The sequence below is a fragment of the Typopeltis vanoorti genome, chromosome 1, assembly GCF_054136105.1.
Source record: "Typopeltis vanoorti isolate ZY-2024b chromosome 1, IOZ_Tvanoo_1.0, whole genome shotgun sequence".
NCBI classification, from domain to species: domain Eukaryota; kingdom Metazoa; phylum Arthropoda; class Arachnida; order Uropygi; family Thelyphonidae; genus Typopeltis; species Typopeltis vanoorti.
The window spans coordinates 104,325,805-104,349,384 of NC_143549.1; the positions used below are offsets into that span (position 1 = coordinate 104,325,805).

The window sequence follows — 23,580 nt, forward strand, 5'->3', positions numbered from 1 at the left end:
ATCCCATTTTTAGTAGACAAATGTAAAAAAAAGTACCTGTAAAAGACAATATGCAAACATGAATGTCACAGGTAATAATCTCACAACTGATGAAAAAATTTGACTACACCAGTGTGTACCTGTGCCTTACTGAAGATGACACGCATACATGCATATATAGCTACGTGTATGTGCTATATATGTATTGCACAATGTGTATACAGGAAACAGACCAGATGCATGACTCATGCAAGGCACATTCCAAGCAGACCGGTGTGGGTGGTAGGATTTCTGCAAATAATTCAAACTGCAAAGTGAGAGACCATGAAAAGCAGGGGATCATTGTATACATATGGTATCACTTATGCAATCTGTTATACCATTGCTATGACAAAACAAAAAAGAAAATCTGGGAATCTTTAGAAAAATGTCACTAGATCCTAAACAATGAAATGTAAGATGAAACAGTGTCTTAGAATAAACTAATTATTTCTGTGCAACTATTGGTTTACTGCCTTGTAAACTATCTCTCTCTCTCTCACTCACACACACACACACACACACACACACAGAGAGAGAGAGAGAGAGATGAAGTATGAAAGTAATGCTGCCTTTTTTTTTTGTTTTCCAAGTACAGTTGAAAGCTTTACACATCACTTAAGTGGACAGTGATAGTAATCTCCAGTTCTATCCGAGTGAGGTTGTGATCAGTTAGGTGAGAGTAGCACATAAGCAAATGAGTTTCTGAGAAAAAGATGGGGATCATTCTTGTGGACTTTTTTTTTTTTTGGAGAAAGGCACAACAATTAATTTAGAACAGTACATGGAGATGGTTCAGAAACTGAAAAGATGTAAGTCATCCCACTAGAAACAAAAATGAAGTCTTCTCCATGGCAATGTATAACTACTCATCAGCTTATGAACAGGAGATGCAAGTGCAACATTTGGCCAGACAAATCTTCCCTATTCTGTCCACAGCCTGGAATATCCAGGCTGCGGAATATCCAGCACCCTCTACCTACCACCTGTTTAGCACTCTGATGGATGATCTGTAAGGATACCATTTTGTGAATGATAATACAATGAAACAAGCTGTTCCTGAAGAGCTCTAAAGTCAGAGTAAAGATTTTTATAGGATCTACATATAGCATCTCACTAAGCAATGCAAAACTTTGTTTGAAAAGTATACTGAGAGAATGTTCACAAAACAATACGTAAGGATTAATCCATAAAAGTAATTGTTAAATAAATTATGTCCTCTGAGGGGAGGGGAAGTGCAGTACAAAAGGACATTACTTTTGTACTGCACTTCATATATTAAAAATTAAAATGATCAAAGACCTGTCTTTGTTTAATTAGTTAACCTAACAAAGTCTGCAATATGTGTTCTGAAATAAGAATCCTCTTTCCCGATAACATTCTAACCAGAGTTATAAACAGCAGTTTTAGAAATAAAGCAAGTCCTAATACTAAAACCCATCCTTATAAAAAATTTGATAACAAAGCCATCCTAAAACAACTTAAGTCTTTAAACTTTGTGAGGGCCTTTATATTAATTGTATTAATTCTTTACAACATACGAGGGTGGGGGGGGGGGTCTGAGAAACTCTGATAAACACCCACAAGAAAGAACACATGAGGATATAAGAATATAAGAACATAAATTACCTTCATAACTCTGCTACTAGTACATTTTTTCTTTTCGTTTTAATATCATTAATATCAGTTGCTTTAATATCATTTTTGTTGTAGGTGTTGTTTATCAAAACTTCTCAGTCCCCCTCTTCCTCATAATATGCTCTAATGTGAAAGACTAACAGAACATATATCCATAGTGAATTTCTTTAGTTTTTTTACATTAGAGCATATTACGTTATAAAGAATTAATGTAACAGTCTGATCAAATTGACTTTTTTTTGGAAAAGTAGTGTATTTCTACTTTTATTATTATTATTTTTACCTATATAAAAAAAAAACAAATTTATGTTTTATTAGATTTCTACATTATTAAAAGAAATATAGATAATTACACTTCACTGATGGAGCTTCTGGTGTTCCTACTTCTGTTGATACTACATTATTATGCTGTGGTGAAGCAGATGGTGAAGAAACAATAACTGGCTGTGCACATGAATTGTTTTGCTCATGAAAAGGAGCTGTTGAATTAGCCAAGAACTGAATTATGAGATCAGTTGCTGAAGGATCTAAAAGAAAAATAACAATCCATTTTGCCTTTACTTCTGATATTCTGCAATAAGCTAATAATCTGTTCAGCTTGAAAAAAACAAAAAAAAATCAAATACTGCACTAAATAACTGAGTTTTTTTTTTCACATAAGAAAGCAAAAAAGTATAATAAGAGCAAAATTTCAAAATGCAATCCAACAGCTCTCATTAAATCACTGTCACAGAAAGTTCATTTTTCACAGATTAGTAGTGATTTGCTATAAAGTTCTTTCTTTCTATAGCACAGGAACATATTCGAGGAACAGTATTATAACTATCTTAAAATTATTCAATTAATTTAACTCAAACTCTTTGAGGTTTAAAAATTATATTATTATATTCTAATAGTAGAAAAGTAATAAGATAATAATACCAATGTTTGAATTAACACCTCAAAAGCATATAAAAAAATCTTGGATACACTGCTGAATGGTCACAATGAAGTGAGAAGCACATTCCATCTGAAGTTATCATTTATGTATATTATAAGCTTATGATAGCTTATAATGTTTATTTTCCTAATGATCATATTATACAAATAATTACAAGTGAATTGCAAGTGTTGTTTTAGTATACAATTCATTTAATTATTGCTCAGCTGACCACTCTATTAAAATTGATATTAAAAAAAAAATAATAGGGTGAAGCAACACAAACATATTTACAATAATGCAACTTCTGTAATTAAATTATATAAAAACAGTGGAAAGTTTCCAATACAAAAAGCATCCAGCAAGGTGATACCATATATCCCAAATTATTTACAGCTGCACTAGAGGAAGTCTTTGGAAGCCTTGGTTGGGAAACAAAAGGAATAAACATAAATGGAGAAAGGCTGCATCATCTGAAATTTGCAGATGATAATCTTGAAGATCTGGAAGAAAGGCAGCTAGATCAGCTAAATGAAGCCTCCAGAGTAATTGGATTAAAAATAAATAGAGAAAAAACAAAAATAATGATCAATTAATACATAAACCAAAGAACTGTCAAAGTTGAAAACTATGAAATAGAACAAGTTACCTCATATGTATATTTGAGCCAGCCGATATCTTTTGAGGACTACCAAAGAAAGGAGATTGCACGAAGAATTCTTGGATGAATGACTTATGGGAAAACGAGAGACATATTCAGAAGTGACATCCCTGTGAGTCTAAAAAGGAAAGCTTTTGACCAGTGCATATTTCCTATCCTAACATATGGAGGAAAAACATGGACTTTAACAGAAGTCCTAAACAAACAGCTGAGAACAACAACATTGAATGGAAAGAAGTATGCTAAAAATAACACCAAGAGATAGGAAGACAAATGCCTGGATAAGATCTCAAACAAGTATCATGGATATCATAAAATACATTAAACAGGCTAAGTGGAGATGGGCTGGCCATATTGCTAGACAATGACAAAAGTTGAACTAGAAAAACAAGAGTGGAGACCAATGAATGGAGGAAGAAGAAGAGGAAGACGGGGAAGAAGATGGAGGGATGAATTGGAACAAATTGCAGAAGTGAGATGGATGGGAGAGGCAGAAAATCCAATGGCCTGGAAAACCATGGGGGGGGGGGGAATCTTCATTCAGCAGTGGACTGAACCAAAAGGTTAAGAAGAGCAGTGTTTATACTTAACCAGCAAAAGTAAGTGACTTTTCTCATCTCTATCCTGTTATAACTGCAATGGCCCTGGGGAGGAATCACTTACACACACAGAAGAGAACCATTAACAAAGAACTTTAGTAATACAAGTCACTCACTTTTCACATTACTATAGGATAGGAATCTGAAAAGTGAGTGGCTCCTCTATTCCTCCTTGTCCCTTCCCTAATGTTCACACAAAAAAGCCTGCAGCCACTATGGATGCATGGTTAAAAGAACACAGCAGACTGATCAACAGGAATAAGAAGTGCATGCATATGACCTTTACATTATTGAGGATCATTTCTTCAGAAATGTTCCTCAAAATCATTAAGATATTTTATACACAAGCTTTGTTTGCTTATGATTGGATAAAGGATTAAACAAGAATATAATTTCTTATTAGCTTTAATTTACTTTGTAACTAAGTGAAAAAAAACTTTCTACAACTATCTCAAATCCAGATTATTTTAATAAGGTGATAAACTTGAGATGCTTAAGGATGAAAGCTGAATAATTGGGAGGAGATCTCCATGTAGCCTTTCAAGGAACGTTCATAGTGCACACTGTTAGATATCTACCTGGATGCTGAATGATCAAGGATGGACTGGCAATTTGGAATTCACCTGACCATGACAGAATTTCACAGCAGTGGCTTTGCCTGGTTAACTGCCTTGCCGGCCATTATGGATGAAATATGCATCCTCATACACTTCGTATCCATCATATATTTCAATGTAATATCAATGGTATTACAATTTTAATATGCACTTCGCATCCACGATAACCTTGACGTCTATAGACGTCTTGGCCGGTAGCGTGGTAAACAAGGCCTGACTGGTTTCATCAGGGAAATAGAGAGAGAATAGCAAAAAACTACTAGAACGAATACCAACTGAACATCAGCAGAGGTCAAGATTCGCACCATCAACATAAGAAGCATTAATGGAAAACAAATGGAACTAGCAGAAGAACTGAATGAGTAAGTACCAGGTCAACAAGATAGGCATTATCAAAAAAACAAAAACAGGCAAGATCTTTCTAAGCAACAAATACAAGATGTTATATTTGTATTTGTTGCAATGAATACAATTGCAACAATTGCAATGAAGATAAGGGAAAAGAAGTAGTTATGGCATTCAACACTAAATATAAGGTTAATCTTGAATGGCAGACAGTATTAAGTAGATTGATGTGGACAAATATTAGAATAGAGGAATTGGACAATGAGACTTTTTTTTGTGCCTATGGTTCACAGAACATTCTACTAAGGAAGAAGAGAAGAAATTTTTTGAGGCATTAGCTGACACACACACACACACACAAAAACCCTAGTCCCTTGTTGAAGATCTGAACAGTAGAGTAGAAAATGATTAATAGACATATAGAAATGTTTTGGGAAAATCTGGAGAAAAATATACAGCTAAGAATAATAGTAAGTACCTGCTAAATTTTCCATTTGGGAAATAGACAAATTATTACTAACACCATGTTCCAACATAAAAATGTGTGCAAATTCACAGTGAGAGAAGATAGTAAAAATAAAAAAAGTCTCACTGACTGTTATTGTTGACCAGCAATGCTTTCCCAGTGGTTCAAGACACAGAGGATTTGAAGCTGGAAGTGATCACCATTTAGTTTTGAGCAGGATAAAATTAAATTTCATACTGAAAGAAGATTGTGTAAGAAAATGTTAAAACGAATCCCAGTTGGGCAGCTTTCAGAGGTGAGCTGCAGACTCAACTACACAAACAGTATTCATAAAAAAAAAAAAATAAAAAAACTTGAAAACAAGGACCAAACCTTAGAGATTCAGTGCAAACTCTAAAGAAAACAACTGATTCAGCTGGAAAGGAATGTGGTGAAGTTGTCTACAAGAATAGAAAAATCAGAACTACACAATGGACTCAGGAAGTTAAAGAGGCACTCAAGGGAAAAAAGAAACTCATGACAGAAGTTTAATGGAGCAAAACAGAACTAGGAAAGGATTAAAAATAGTATTTAATGCTTCCAATATTTCATTTCAGTTAGAGGGAGTACAATATGAGACTTTAAAACACACACACACACATAAAGGCAGCACAAAACTAACTGAAACATGTGGACGAAACACTAGTCTTTCACCCACGTTAAAGACTAGATGAAAGATTAAGTAAGGTGCCTAGTTTCGTGCAGCTTATATTACAAGTCCCAGTTCATACTTCCAGATGATGTCTTTGCAACCGAGATGAAATATTGGAAGCATAAAAATACTATTTTTAATCCTTTCCTAGTGCTGTTTCACTCCATTAATGAGTTTTTGCAAGTACTTAGGTCATAGCGCATGCGTGTGTATGCACGCACACACACACAAAGTATAAAAATTTCGTGACAAGTAAGTTAGCTTGTACTTTTAGAGAACACATAGGAAAAATGAAAGAAAGACTGTAAAATTAGCTAAACCAGTCATCGGAAGATTTTCATAAGAACACAAAAAATAAATATCAGAAAGATGCCAAAATATTCTAGACCACTGAAAATGCTTAGAAATGAAGGAAAGAGTACTATAAAAGGGATCAGATGATAAAGGAGACTTGAAAACTGAAGAGAAAAGTATTTTAGATGTCTAGAGTAATTATTTTAAAAGACTGCTAAATGAACAAGAAGTGACAGCATTGTGGCAGAAAACACTCATCAGGAATGCCATCTATTAAAAACGTGAAAAGGTAATGGAGTAGATGATATTTGACCAGAAATGCTCAAATATGGAGAAATAAGTTTTACAGTGGCTACACTGTGTAATTCAGAAGGCTTGGTCAGTGGGACTAATTCTAGATGATTGAAGTAGAGATCTCATAGTACCTATCTATAAAAGGGAAAATAAAACTGAATGTGAGAATTACAGAGTAATTTCAATATTGAGTTTCCTGATAAGATTTATGCATGTACACTTGAGAAAAGACTAAGAAAGGAAAATTGTGGAAGGGGAGAAACAAACTTAGAAAAGAAACTCGGATTTTCACTTTAAGACAAATAATTGAGAAATCGTGTGAATATAACAAGGATCTGTATTTAAAGTTTTGTAGATCTGGAAAAGTCATTACAAGGTACCAGGAGAACAGCTGTTTAAAACAATACACTTATGAAGGTGGTCTGGAAAGTTCTCAGCCTAACAATGAAAAACAAATTTATAATTTCAAAATTATTTTTATTTTTCAACATAATCTCCCTTAAGACTAATGCATTTATTCCAGTGATGCTCCAGCACCATTATCTAATCCCTATAGTGGTTCTCAGTAAAATCTGCAAAATATTCCTCTACAGCTGCAATCACCTCTTGATTCGAAGAAAAACGCTGACCAGCGAGGAAGAGTTTTAGTTTTGGGAAGAGATAGAAGTCAGGAGCCAAATCTGGGGAACAGGATGGATGTTCCAACAATTCATAATGCAGATCCCTTAATTTTCCCAATGCAAAAACACCTTTGTAGGCAGGTGCATTGTCCTGATGAAAGATGATTTTTTTTTCTTCTGCAAACTGGGTCTTTTCTCATGAATTTTTTCATCTGGTTCGGTTAAAAGATCGGAATAATATTCTCTGGTTATTGTTTTACCTTTTTCAAGATAATTAATAAACAAAATGCCTTTAGCATTCCAAACCACCGATGCCATGACCTTTCCTGCTGATAGAACATTGTCTTCTTTGATGCTGAACAACTGGCTTCTAAATTATATATTTTGTTTAATCCTTTATCAAAGTGTAAGCAAACAAAGTTTGCACCTGAAGTATCTTCAGGAATGGGGCAATTCATGGTAAAGGTGGTAAGTTCTCATCACTTGCCTTAGTATCTCCCATACTGCAAAGCACATCTCCTTGCAGACATGTATAATGTTATGCATTAAGGGAAGGGCCACTACCCAGACCGGTTTCAACCCCATACTGAGTCTCATCAGTGGGAGCCAGACCTAGTGGTGGTGATACCACCTTTACAACGATTTGTCCCAGTCAGGGACAAACTTTGTTTGCTTACACTTGGATAAAGGATTAAACTAAATATATAATTTATGGTCTAACCAAGTGAAAAAAACTTCCAACATCTTTCTCTGATTGGCTTCTGTCTACTGTTTTGACTGCTGTATGGATTCTGGTGTGTAATGGTGAATCCAAGTCTCATCCATAGCAATAAATTGATGCACAAAATCAGTTTTATTCTTGTTAAAAGGCTCCAAGCACTGTTCAGAGATTTTCATGCGAGTGTGTTTTTGATCTGCTGTGAGCAAATGCGGCACCTATCTCGAGCAAAGCTTTTTCATTTGCAATTCTTCATGCAAAATATATCCTACACATTCTTTTGAAATGCCTATAGTCTCAGCAATTTCATGCACTTTGACTCGCCGGTCATCCAATACCATATCATGCACTTGATCAATGATTTCTCATGTTTTTACACTTTTTGGATGTCCTTCACGTGGATCATCTTCAAGGCTGGCACAGCCACGTTTAAACTCGGCAGCCCATTTCTTAATTGTTGAAAATGAAGGAGAAGAGTGCCCATAAACTTTTACGAACTTCAAATTAAATTCTTTTGCCGTTAAACTTTCTTCTACAAAGAATTTTATAACTGCACGATACTCAGTTTTATCCATTTAAGAGATACAGACAATCCTTTTGCTTCAGACAGCTGTATAAAGCAAATTACTTGATAGAATGATTTGCAATTTCAAATGGATGCTTATGACAGATGTACCAACTTAGAGAAAAAAAAAAATCTTGCGATAGTGTTGCCATCTATGGTCGAGGCCAAGAACATTTCAGACCACCCTCGTATATGGGATGTTATATAAAGCAATACTTAGTTTATACTATTATTATCTGACCTCCATGGAGTCAGAGACTCATTGTGGGACTATTGCACACAATGCTCATCCAACTGTGCCTTAAACTGATTCAATGTATCTACATTCACAATGCTCAGGTAATCCATTCCACTCACCAACCACTTTCCATGCAAAGAACCTGCTCCTCACACCCTCCTTATACAATTTCCCTGTGATGGCCTCTTGTTCTAACCCCCTCACATTCAACAAAAAATCTCTTCCATGTCAACCTGATAACAATCCCCAACTAGTTTAGGTCTAAATCAATTCCCCCTCCTCCCTCTTTTTCCTATTCAAGAGGCTTTGCAACTTACATTCTCTCAATCTGTCCTTGTACTCCATATTCCAAAGACCACTGATCACCTTTGTGAATCTTTTCTGTAACCTTTTCAATATATCCTCATCACCATGAAAACCCAGCAACCAAATTCTGTGCACAATAATCCATATGAGGCATTATCCGATGTGATGTATTCACAATTTGTGCAATGTGGCCCCTGAATTTCAGGTCCTCATCCACCATCACTCCTGGATCTCTCAACTCCTCTACTTCCTTTGAAGTTTCCCCACCAAGTGTATACTTTGCATCCCATCGTTGCTTACCAATTCTCAAACCTTACACTTTGCAACACTGAACTGAGAGTTCCACTTACCTGCCCATTCATGCACTCTATTCAAGTAATCCTGTAAGGTCATAACATCTGATTGACTCTGCATTGCTCTCCCCAATTTTGCATCATCTGCAAACAGCTGCATATCACTAGTTAAACCCATCCCAATATCATTAACATACAAACTGAACAACAATGGTCTCAGTACACCACTAGCGACTATCCTCTTTCTGGATACTGAACCCCCCCCCCCATATACAACTTACTGATAGCTATTTGACACCAGTCACTGATCCAACTTAAAAGTCTGTTATCCAATCCCATCTATTTCAATTTATTTAACAGTTTGTCATGTAGCAGTCTATCAAAAGACAAGTACACCACTATATATATATCTCTCCTGTCCAAGGTATTTGTCACCTTGTTATAGTACATAAGTAATTTAGTAAAACATGATTTCCTTTTAACAAATCCATGTTGATAACAATAGAGAATACTGCTATTATCAACCCACTTCTGTATCCTACTTCTCACCAATCTCTCCAGTACCTTCGCCACAACTCCAGATATACAGACTGGCCTAGAATTTGAAGCTACAGCCTTATCACCACCTTTATACAGTGGAACAATTTTACCCTCCTTCTACTCCCTTGGAACCTGTGCTGTTGTAACTCTTATTAAACAGGCATGCCAATGTTACTGCCAATTCCCTGGGACATTCCCTTAAGATTAGGGATCCCAGACGTCCCATAAAATACGGGATTGTCCTGTTTTTGGCTAATGCATCCCGTTGTCCCGAGAAAACTCTTCGGGACAACTTTTTCTCCTGTATTTTAGAGTTCAAGACAATAACAAAACAATGAATTACAATTTCTATTCTATTACAAACATCGCTCTCCGTCATTACAGGGAACTGTAGACGTGTTGTTATTTTCTCAAGGCGAGTGATGGCAACACTGCAACAATGATAGTTTGTTAGAACAGTATGCATGTGCATTGTCATTTTGGCGTGTGCTGTGATATTGGCTCAGCTTTAAGTAGCACGGAACAGTCCGCTTGACCCACACCATTTTAGAAGCTTACTGTATGGCTGCTGTTAAAATGTATGGTTTTTCAATTCTCCTGTGGCCCTGTTGAATGTTGAAAATGCCAAAAAGTGTGATTATACAGACGCTTTAAAGACTCTTTTAAAGCAATTTGATTTACTATTTGTTTACTTATACTTAGTAAAGTGTGTGCATAGCAAACCTTACCACACACACACACTTGGAAAGTTAGAATCATTTTGTAAGACTGGCATATGTGATGGACGCACATACTAAACTTTCACCCTCAGTCATAAGCAGGGGCGGCTTGTCTATAGGGGCCGGGCCTCACCTATATTTGTATAACTAGCCCAATAATTGTAGTTTTAAAAAATGTTTCTTGTAATTATTATTTTTTGATCTATTTCCAATACATTTTATTGTTTAATAAAAAAATTACTATAGTATTTTGTGGCAATATTGTATAATGCGACTTAGTACAGTGTCTGGGGCCAGCCGTGGCTAGCCCTATTTTATACATGTAGAACACAGGGCATGTATGAGGCAAGTGCACTAGTGATCGTGTTTGTTTACCGACGCAACGCTTATCTTGGGGCCAGTTTAGTCTGGCCCAGTCACTGTGTTAGCATGTACGTACATAGCACGCAATTGTTTGATTGTGAAGCAAGTGCACTAGCAAGCGTATTTGTTTACCAGGCACAACGCTTATTTTGGGGCTCGTTTAGTCTGGCCCAATCACTGCATTTGTACGTAAATAGCGCGGGATTCTTTCATTGTCTTATTATTTATTCTCTTTGTTGATCTGTTTAATTATTTTTAGTGTGTTTAATTATTGTTGTCGTTTTTTGTTATAATTTATTTTAAAGTTAAAATTTTTATTACGTCCATAAACCATACATTTTAACCATGAACAAAATCAATAGTTTATTGGAAAAATGTTTCTCGTTATTAAGTCTAGAAGAAAAATTGAAAATCAAAAGACTTGGCGAATACCAACCCAGAGATGTGTGTATTACTCAACAAGATGGTAAAAAAACAAGAACATTTTATGTAACCTGGTTTGACAAGAAATCATGGTTAGTGTGAGTGATGAAAAAAAACTCTGTTCTGTTTTTATTGTGTTTTGTTTGGTGGCGAGAGCTTGTGAACACTCAGTGGCTGTAAAGACCCAAAACATCTTTCCAAGCGAATACAAAAACACGAATCCAGTTATTATTAGAAATAATGACTTTTTTTTAACATTTGAAAAATGAAAACTCAAAAATATTTTGCAGGGCGGCCAGCTGGAGTCGAACCAGCATCTTTAGATTTCTGGTCTACTGCTGAGCTATGCCCGCAACTGCAAATCTTTTGAGTTTTCGCGTTATTAATACATTGAGCCTGCATATGTTACGTCCTAACAATTTTAAAAAATTAATAGCTCAATGCATCAGTGGATTCTGACTAAACATTATTGTAATAGAAATAATAACTATAAATCAATAATAGAACTCATAGAATATAAAAAAATTAAGTTGTTTTTGGCCCCTGGCCCCACCTGTTTATATTGTCACCAGCTGCCACTGGTCATAAGTGTCCCATATTTTTTCCAATGTATCTGGGATCCCTACTTATGATGCGTGGTGATATGTCAGGAAATCCTATTGCCTTATTGACATCAAGGTTATTTATTTCCTCAAATACCTCCTGCTCACTCACTATTAAGCCATCCTCTCTTATGTCCTCTAAGTTCCTCATTATTCCACCCTGATCAGGATGAAACATGCTTATAAACTGATCACTGAATGCCTCAACAATGTCTTCTGCAGCAGTTACCATTCTATCATTTTTATCCATTAACTTCATCTTACCATGATCATTCTTCCTTCTACGTGCCACATATCTAAAAAAACTCTCTAATGTTTTGCTTTGCCTTGTTTGCCAATTTCCGCTCATGCTGCACTTTTGTTTTCCTTACTAACTGAGTCACTCTCCTGGCCTGCTCTTTATACTCTTCGTGTAACTGATTATTACCATTATTCATCTTGTACTGCCTCAAAAGTATATTTTTTCCAGATTTCACACTTAAGCGCCCCATTCATCCATTTTACATCTACCTTATTCAGCCTTTTGGCCTTCAGAATACATTCACACATTGATGCTGCTAAGTATTTGTTTGCCAGTTCTCATGCAGCATTTATTTCCTTACTGCTCAACTCCTCATTCCATGCTAAAGCTCCAAGCTGTCTCCTACACTTTTCATAATCACCAGCCTTATAATTCCACATATATCCTTCCCTCACAAGTCTTCATATGGCTAACCACAATTCAAGTGATCACTTCACGATCACTCTCACCAACTGGAGGAAAGCGTGAAACCCTACTCACAATTACATCCTCTGACGAAATTATGATCGTGCTGCCTGAGATAGTTATCTCTCAGGAAATTTATTTTCCTTATTCCCAAATGCTATCTCTTCCTTCCAATCTATACTGCCATAATTAAAATCGCCTATAATAATTATCCTTCCTTTGTTCACTAATCCAAGTTGTTTATACATTTCTTCATCACCCTCCATATTTCCAGACCTATCGAAACATCCAACTAAATATGTCTTCCTGTCAACCTCCACATTACACCAAGCTGCCTAATAACCAATTCCACTATTTCCCCTCTTTCATGTCTAACTACTGTGGACACAAGTCCCCTGCTATCATCAGGAGCACCCCCCCCCTCCCTCTCAATCTTTCTATCCTTGCAAAAAAATACTCTATTCTTCCATTTCTATTCATGCTAGAATATCACCTTCATTCAACCATTATTCCAATGATTTTGGGGCACATAAACTCAATCAATGAAAGCATTTCATCTCCGTTATTTCTGATACTTCTGGCATTTGTAAACAAACACAGTAATTCGTTCTTAGGTCTATAAACAGTCCTATCCAAGCCACTTGTTGGATGTGATTTCCCCCACCACCACGCCTGCCCAATCACCTTTATCACCACTTACCACATATATCTGCTCAGTCTCAACTTCAGCACCCACATCACAATATACTCTCCCTATGCCATGCTTCCCTATCCACCCAGGCTTCCCCCGTTTCCCTGTTCCTCTTGCATTCCTGCTCTCTCACACTATAAACAGTCCTATCCAAGCCACTTGTTGGATGTGATTTCCCCCACCACCACACCTGCCCAATCACCTTTATCACCACTTACCACATATATCTGCTCAGTCTCAACTTCAGCACCCACATCACAATATACTCTCCCTATGCCATGCTTCCCTATCCACCCAGGCTTCCCCCGTTTCCCTGTTCCTCTTGCATTCCTGCTCTCTCACACTACTACTGTTTTTCACTGCCAAACACTTCTATCTCTTCAATACCATTCTCCTGATTTTTCACTTCATCTTTTGCATGCATCACAAACTGTACTCCCTTCTCCCTGCACAGCTCCGCTAGCATACCATTCATGATTTTGGCTCTTTTCCAACCTTTCCCGCTGCACTGTTATCTTTCACTCTTCTCAATAATCTCCTGATATTCACCTTCACATGCTCCTTACGTCCACTTAGATCATTTGTCCCACAATCACTACTAACGCTCTTGCTCGTTTCCTCCTCATGTTCAATGCCTGAATTATCCTACACATTCTCCCTCCTGGATAGCAGACCTTATGGACTCTCTCATTAACTAATCCTCTAACTATGGAATCTCCATATACTGTTATCCTGGAATCACCTCTTTTACTCCTTTTTCTTTCATTCTATTCTCTTGTATACTTTCATTACTTTCCAGTAAATGTCTAACATCACTCCACATATTCCTCATTTCATTTTCAATAACTGTTTCATCAAATCTTGCATTCCAACAATTTCACTCTCTGTCACTCCAGCAGTCTCACTACCTCTTGTTCTGCCATACCCCCTACTTCTGTTTCCTCATTCATACTTTCTTTTGCTTCCTTATCACTAAGTTTCATTTCCACATTCTTGCATTCTTTCACTCCCTCAGTTTCACTAGCATTCATTTCATTTACACTATCTTCTATAATTTCCGTCTGTTTTGTATTCACTGCCTTGTGGTCTAAGAATATATCGCACTTCCTATAAATATTTCAGTGGTAAGTCAGCGGTTAGAATTGAAGGAGGTACAGAAAGGTGATTTAATGCTAAACTAGATGTGAGACAAGGGTGTATATTATCTCAAACGTTATATGGATTACGTTATGAAGGAACGTTGCGTTAAACCTGGTACCAAAATTTGATATGTTAATCTCAGCTCTTTACTTTATACAGATGATGCTATACTTCTAAATAAATCCAGTACAAGTCTGTGGAATATGGAAATAGGCAACAGAATTAGCAAAGCTGGTAAGGTAGGAAGTCAATCGAAAAAATTTATATAGAATAAGAGAGAAATTAATCAAAACATTGAACTAGCTGAATACAAGACGGTGTTCTAATTTTAACTTATGGATCTAAGAGCTGGGTTAGTAATAAAACACTTGATCAAAAACTGGAGACCACAGGTATGAGTTCTGAGAAACATTAGGATGGTATCATATTAAAAATGAGGATATTAGGAAAGAAACTGACATTGTTAGCGTTCAGGAATGTGTTAGCAGAGCTAATATCAGGTGGTATGGTCACTTAAACAGAATGGGAGAGGAAAGGTCAGCAAAAGAAGTGTTCTCTGTCAGGATGGCAGGAAAAGACCCAGTGGGAGACCAAGATCTGGGTGGATTGATACAGTAAAAAGTGCCTTAGAAGACAGAAATATAAGATCTGGTAATATTGGAGTCTTGGGAAATTAATTGGAAGGGAGGAAGGAAAGGTGTCAGTAGGAAATTAGTATCGATGCAACTTTTTCATGTACTATATTATATTATCCTATACATTATAATCCTGACTTATATTATCCTATATCATATGTCAGGAATTTGATGATTATGATATATACCTTTTTACTACTAATATATGGAATATCGGCCCTGCATTCATTCAACCTTGGTATCTTTCTGGGTCTAGCTCCAACTGATGAGACCTCAATAATGGTCAAAAACAGTCCGGGTAGTGATCTTTATCATAATACACAGGAATATACACATCCAAATACAATCTATATGTGCTTTGCATTCATCATTATCATTATGAGCCATTGTCGATCCACTGCTGGATGAAAGCCTTTCCAAGATTACTCCAGAACTGTCTGTCCATGGCTCTTCTTTCCCATGTCACTCCTGCAAATCTGGCGATATCATCAATCCACCGTGATTTAGGTCCGTGTCGTGGTCATTTTTCCTCTCGTGGAATCCAATCCAGTACTTGTTTTGTCCATCGTTGATCTTGTCTTCGAGCAATATGCCCAGCCCATTGCGACTTCAGATGTTTCACTCTTCCTATGATGTCAGAGACTTTGGTTTGGTTTCTTATCTATGTATTCCTTTTATGATCCAGTCTTGTGATATCAAGTATACTTCTTTCCATACTAAATTGTATTGTTCTTAATTTCTGAATTTCCTTTGCATTTAGTGTCCATGTTTCACAGCCATATATGTCAATATAGGAAGAATACACTGGTAAAAAACTTTTCTCTTCAAGCACAATAAATTGGCTTTTGAATATTGAATGTAATTTTCTGAATGCTTTCCCCAAAATCATTGTAAAAGGTTTTGGGTAATAATGCCATTAATTTCTGATAGATCAGCATTGTCATCTATAATAAGATGTTTAAATCTATTGTTTAGTTTGTGTTGGAATATATATCTTTTTTTTTAATGTTGAGTTTTTGTACATCTATGTTTTGCTTTGATCTTCGAAACATTTTTCTTCTTTCTTTTTGGCAGTTTATTTGGATTTTACTGCATGCCATACGATGGTCACTTCCAATATTGAAGGTGTTTATAAGAAAGAAGAAACATTTTTCTTCTTTCTTTTTGGCAGTTTATTTGGATTTTACTGCATGCCATACGATGGTCACTTCCAATATTGAAGGTGTTTATAACAGAGCCGTCTTGAAAGATGTTTTTCTTATTGCTGAAGATAAAGTCAATTTTCCATGTCCACTTCCAATGTGTTTTTTTCTTGAAAAAGGAATTCATGATGTACAGGTTTTCTTTTTCTGCAAATTCTATTAACCTTGCTCCTCTATCGTCTCTCATGCCATATCCAAAATTTCCCATTGAGCTTTCATCTGATTGTTGTATACCAATTCTAGCATTAAAGTCTCCCATTACAATTCTGAAATGATGTTTTCTTTTATTGTAAAATTGGAATAGAAGGCTTTGATTTCTTAATCAGTATGACTTATTGTTGGTGTATACACTTGGATGATCTGAACAAAAGTGCTTTGCATTATAGGATACTAAAGCAACTGATATGAAGTCAACAGCCTCTATATACACACAGAGTTCACACAGTGCACAGTTCTGAAGATATTTCACACACAAACTTCATTTACTTATACTTGGATAAAGGATTAAACATTTTATAAGATTAGTAATTGTAATTCTAAATTAAAACTTTATAAAGCAATTATAAGACCTGTAACAACATATGAATGTGAAACATGGCCATTAACCCAAAAAGATAGATAGACTGAGAATCTTTGAAAGGAAAGTATTAAGGAAAATATATGGACCAATAAAAGAAGAAAATGGAATATGGAGAATTAGAACAAATAATGAACTTGAATAACTAATCAATGGTGAAGATATAATAAGATATATAAAGACACAAAGAATAGCATGGTTGGGGTATATAGAAAGAATGGAAAAAGAGGAATTAAAAAAATATTTGAATGGAAACCATTAGGACAAAGAAAGGTAGACCAAGAAAAGGATAGACTGATGATTTACAAGAATATTTTATAACTTTAAAAGTTAAGAATTGGAAGAATATTGTACAGAAAAGAAAATAATGGCTAAAAATTGTTTTGCAAGCTAAAACTCATAAAGAGTTGTAAAGCCAGAAGAAGTAGTGATGAATATCTTCACTCATCATAATTATATGGTTTGAAATGGTATAATTGAAAATGGTATAGTTTTTATTTTTTTTAGCAAATTTATCTTTTAACATTGAAAAGCATGTATGCAACATTCAAAACATAACCAAGCCTTTATCCTATGGCTTATTTTTTTTAATTTCAAAATGTGAAGTGATATCAAACTTTGAGCATGATATTTGAGTTCGCTTTCATAACCACAGAGATATGTACTATATCACTATATTCTGAGATTTTAAGCTGACTGCTTATCTAAATAAAAAAACATCTCCACAGAGCAATTGGAATAATAATGGGACATAGTGTCCTTTCAATGGAAAAGATAAGAGTTTGATTCTCAGTGTGATGAGGAATCTTTATTATATGGGGTTTTTTTCAATTGAAGGTGATTCAGCCGATTTCATATGAAGGTAGCATGGTTTTTCCCCTCTCCAAAACTCAGGTTTTTCTTCTCACAGGCAAATCAGCCATGAGAACACTTGATTTACAGACAAAAAGATACTATTGTTGGCAGTGGTGGGAGGTAGATGTTATTGTGTGTTGATGGTGGTAGCAGTGTCATTGTATGTAGTTGGAGGATTAAGTAGCAGAGACAGTGAGATGCATATGTAGTGGGGTAGAGTACGGTACCTATCCATGATGAGTCATTGAACTCCTTGGAGATGTTGTAAAATAACAGGAAAAATATTCTGATATTGCTGATGTTTATTTCCAAATGTCTTTTAAGAAAAGTTTCCTCTCAGCTACAGGCTTGTCGTCAGCATACATACATAACTATGCAAGAGACTCAGTTTCCCATTTACTATAAAATGGTGACATGCTAATAAAATGTGTTTTTGTTATCACAGGATTAATACAGCAGTAAATCAGTAGCAAGTGCTTTTTAAAGTTGTCAAAGCAAGGTGTCAAAATACATAGTAAAAAGATTGGCACTGCAAGACAATCACAATGGCATTAAGAAACTTAAAGCCACAGAAAGTTAAGTTATCGTGACTAAATGCATTAGATGAAACTGAGATATATACTCAGTTTTTATGTATATTTATGTACATTATATTTTCAGTTGAATAAAAATATGTAACTTCACTTTAAAAAAAAAAAAAAAAAAAAAAAATTGGGGATCTTATAAATGTCAAGTACATTATGAATTTTTTGAGAAAATCACTTCTTCCCACCCACGAACAAGGGATGCCCATGCCAACCAGACTGCTGTTCAGAAGATATGATTTTCACATCTGATTCCCTTCTTTTGACAAAATGTTGCTTTTTAAGTTCCTGTGATGGAACCAAACTACTATGAGACAAAACCTCTCAACGGGCTGTGGTCAATCATCATATTTTATACATGAATCCAAATGGTATGTAGGAAGGATCATATTTGCATTTCTTTCTCATTTCTGAAGATGTAATATCTTTGAGAAGTAGAAACTTTAGTACTTAAATTAATCTAAGGAAGCACTTGTTCTCTACACTTTCAGCAGCAATAACTATATTCATACTCAGTTCGCTCTTCGAGAGTGTCAGTAGTAGTTCCTTTAACTTCTGCCATTTTAAAAATTAAATCTAATTCAAGTTGTTTAATCATAAGTAAACAGCATGAGCAAACAGAATTTACACATCATTAAATAAATTTAATAAATAATTACAGTAATATTAATGCATTCATCTTGCATTAATAACTAGTGAACACCATCCCTTAGCGCGATGTTGAGGGATCAAGACACATTTCCCCCACTGATATGAATAGTTTCTTGACTGTTTTATTCTTTATGTTACCATTTGAAAACAGTTCCCTTTCCTGCCTGATTGTCAGTTTTTTTTTAAATTCAGCTTGGAATTCACATGATTTCCTCCATTGTAATATCATGTGCTCATCGCTACTCACAGTTCAATGGCATATTCAGGTTGATTTGTTTCAGTATCAGGAGAAAGAGAGAAGCTACTCAACCTCCAATAAGTAGAATGTTAACCCTGTAGAGATCACGCTGATCTGACAGATACAAACAAATTGTTTAATATAAATATTTTTACACATATCCAGTGTATAGCTTGGAGGTCATTAGTAGCTGCACATGCATATATTATGAGTGATATTCCACACTGTTTATGTGGTCAGTTTTGGTTTAACAAGTGTTATGTAAAGGTGTGTGATAGTTCATAGTAAATTGTATCTGAGAGATACCATGACCTCCGATGTCAGTATAGTATTGGTTTAGTTGTTTTTTTATTTACCATTGAAAATGGCTGGAAAAATATATCGATTGGATAATCCATCAGATGTTGAAGAGATTTAGCTATTTTGTTACTCGAGTTTGATGATGAGAATGAGAATCAAATGGGAAAGTGAAAGTGATATTTGATAGTAAATTACCAAGAACTCCGATGTCAGTATAGTATTGGTTTAGTTGTTTATTTCTTTGTTCAATAATTTCTAGATTGCAACTGAAAATAAATAAACCATCATGTATTATATTTGCAGTGTTATTTTTTTTTAATGTTTTATCGCATTTTAGCACATACTATTAATGAATGTATCTCTCAGATACATGCGACCTATGCTGCAATTTTTTCGACCATGACTTCTGCAGGGTTAATAAAATCACATGACAAACATATCTTGTCAACTGATATTATAAGTAATACTGTCATAAAGTACTGCTCTATTTTTAATATGAATCCCATCAAGAAAGTCTAAAGCAATTAACAGACAAAAGTATATGCAGCAGGTGGTAAATGAGGTATTAAAGACAATGGATTGTATAGTGCAATGGTGGCTGGAGCAGTGCTGTGTAGCTGGAGTAGCCTCCTGCAATGAGTCGTCCCCATCTGTCTCTCTCCATGGAGATATCATGTAACAGACAAACCATGATCATCAAAGAATACTGAGAAGTTTTATACTATATGTTTTTGTTTTAAATTCATCATTTATTATTTCCACATCATGTACATGTTTAGAGATTAAATTTTTAATAATTCAGTTTTTTCATCCTCTGTTTAATAATTAAATTATTCTGTTCTGCTCACACAAGATGACAGACAACCTTGGCTCCTTCTGATTTATTTTTAATCAGCCATCTGAAAGAAAAGAAAAAAAAAGGTATTTCTCAAACTGCAGATACCTCAAATACTAATAAACAGTAATCCCAAAACTGGTACGATGACATTCCTTCTTTAGTATTAATGCTTATGGAGATATTGTAATCACATAGTATTCCCATGAAGTCAGGGTACACTTCGGTAGAAAACTATGCGATCACTACCACAAACGAATTTGAGGCCGAGTGTTTTCTCTTAACAATTTGCTGTTCTGCGAAACACTTGAAATAAAAAAAATAAAAACATAAATAAAAAAAAAGCCCATATTCGCCTTCATTTAAACCATAAAACAAGGATCTGTGGGAGCCATTTTTCAGGATGAAGTAGTAAATAATGTCTTAAATTTTGACTTTTCTGTTGAAAAAAATATTAAAAGTGATTAATAACGCACACTAAAAAGACACGTGCGTTATTTATTCGTTTTTTGTTTTTTTTTTAAGTAGTATAATACGGAAATGTGCTTCGCCATTCGCAGACCGCTGTAAACAATCTCACCTGGGTTATCTTGCAAAAGGTGTTTTTCTAAAAGTGAAGGATTAAGCAAAAATTCAAACCACAAAATTTTAAGTGGAGTATGTGGACGACTGGCTGGTTTTGTTGGATTAAATTCCGTCATACTTAAGAAACAAAATCAACAGCTACACGCTGGGCAGCAAAAATCGCGCTATCTAAAATATTCTATACAAATTCCACGCTTATTGTTGAAAGCGCCACATGACGCTAAAGGCTGAACAAGCGCGAAAATTCATAAAAGTATCGGATAGTTTAGAATCATTAAAAATATATACTAATATAAAGAGAGAAAATACACGTTTTGCATGATTGATAAAAATAATTTTTATGATTGATAAAAATCGTATGAATTTTATCAATCTTTTTACATTAATTTTATTTTGATAAAAATAATTTATATAAATTAAAATCAAGACTTTTTATTGAAGACTGTCGCCTGTTTAGGAAAAGATGATAGCATTATCGCCAAAAACTATTTCCGACACGTGTGTGTGTCTGATTCATTTATTATTATTATTATTATTATTATTATTATTATTATTATTATTATTATTATTATTATTATTATTATTATTCCATTCACAACACTGCAAAAATCGCTTACAAAAATATGCAACACGACATCAATCAAATCACTAACTGGTTAACCGAAAACGGCATATATATAAATCCTGGAAAAACAAAGCTAATGATATTCAAAAATCCCCAAACCCTGCCCATAGAAACTAAATATCTCACTATCAAACATTCATCCTCCTATACACAAGGTGCAGAACCTAAAATCACAACCATCACACAGGTGAAAACAACACGCCTCCTTGGACTTCACTTCGATGCAGATCAAAGTTGGAATAGCCATACAAACTACCTACATACCAAGCTTAGGATAATAGCAAGCAAACTATACAGATTAAAAGACATTGCCCCAACCCACATAAAAATACTAATCTATAAAGCATTATGTGAAAACATTTTAAGATATGCAATCACATCATACGCATTCTGCGCAGACTACAGACTTAACAGGCTACAATGGTTGCAAGATAAAATGATAAAACTGATATTCTGGGAACAACCCACTCTTATGCAGGAAGCATGGACAAAACACAAAATATTTAAGGTGAAACACTTACGCCACTACACAGTCATGTTAAAACACTACTACAGCCCAACATATAGAGTAACTAGAACAACATATCAAATAACAAGACCACAGTCAACAAACTACATAACATAAGTACAACAATCACTACGGCAAATCCACCCGAAACTTCTACGTACCTGACATGATAAACAAACTGCCGTTCGACAACAGAAACCTAGGAACATACAGAGAGCTGAAACAGGCACTATATAAATATTATAGCGAGAATGAAAATTAGAGCAATTCCTGTTTCTCTCTCCCCCACCACACATACAAACACACACAAACCTACGACAACCCCCCCTCTCAAAAAACTACCACTACAAGAACACAAAGAAACAAACACACCATGTCTAAATCCAACCCTATTTGCACAAAAAAAAAAAAAAAAAAGTTAAACTGTAATAGCAGACGAAGTCCTTCAAGCACGTACCAACAAACAGTAAAATCAACACCTGGCTTGTGACCACTATAGGAACACAACCATGAAACCACCACCCTCTGTCATCTATTATCTTCCTCAGATAAGCTCTGCTAAGCTTCGAGGAAGAAAATTACTAACTTGCAAGTATCTGTTATACACACTTGCAATGCGTTATAAATATTATATACATATAATTACTACAGCAACTATGTATGCAATTCATCTCGGACATAAAAAAAAATAATAATAAAATAAAATTAAATTAAATTAAAAAAAAAAATTTTGTATAATCCTTATTGTAAATACTGTAAATATTATTATTGTATGTAACTTATACTGAGACATAATAAAATGTAAAAGAAAAAAAAAAAAGAAAAAAAATTATTCAAGGAAGGCAACGGGAAATCACCATGCTTCGTAATTATCTCCCTAGTAATCAGCTGCAACCCTGTCAAAGAGAGAAAGCCACAGGATTATTATTATAGGAATATTTACATGGATTCAGAAGAATGATTAATGGAGATCTATCATCGATACATTAACCATTATTCATATAATTACTACCATACCTTTCCTTGAACTAATTTAGTGAGGAAGCAATCGCAACCGTCCCTAGCATCCATTCCGCCCATTCACGACCCTATAAACAAAAAACCTAGTTCTAACACTTATGAACCACACTCATACAATTTTCATGGGAGACCCCTTGATCTGTCCTTTCCTGCCCTGCACTGGAGGAGAGTCTTCAGTTAATCTTATAAAACTTGAGGTTTACTTTTTCATCCACTTTCAATCACATTTTTTAGATATTCAGGAAACGCTCACAGCATCCACTCAAGATTACGGGGGGGGGGGTTACCCTCTGAAGTCTGCCATGTTCGAAAAGCTGAATTACAAGATCTAGAAACTTTTTTAAGCTTTTTTCTTCTTTCTGTTTTTTTTTTCTTTAGTGATGCAAATATCTTATGAACTCTTCTCATTGCTGCAAATCACTTTCGATCATGACATTACACGCTTATCCATTCACCCACACTCAAACGCATATCAGCAATAGGTTTTGATACGTGTACT

General features: G+C 35.1%; 1 protein-coding gene across 1 annotated transcript in view; it reads right to left on the reverse strand.

Moving 5' to 3' along the window:
* Nucleotides 1-21,096, reverse strand: part of IntS8 (integrator complex subunit 8) — a 307,298-nt gene extending 286,202 nt beyond the window's left edge. The window contains exons 1-2 of the mRNA XM_090392448.1: nucleotides 20,924-21,096; nucleotides 2,010-2,183 (exon numbers count right to left, since the gene is read on the reverse strand). Coding sequence (XP_090248574.1) covers nucleotides 2,010-2,183; nucleotides 20,924-21,044 — 295 coding nt within the window. The 5' untranslated portion in view covers nucleotides 21,045-21,096. The remainder of the gene's footprint in view (nucleotides 1-2,009; nucleotides 2,184-20,923) is intronic.
* Between the last annotated feature and the right edge of the window lie 2,484 nt (nucleotides 21,097-23,580).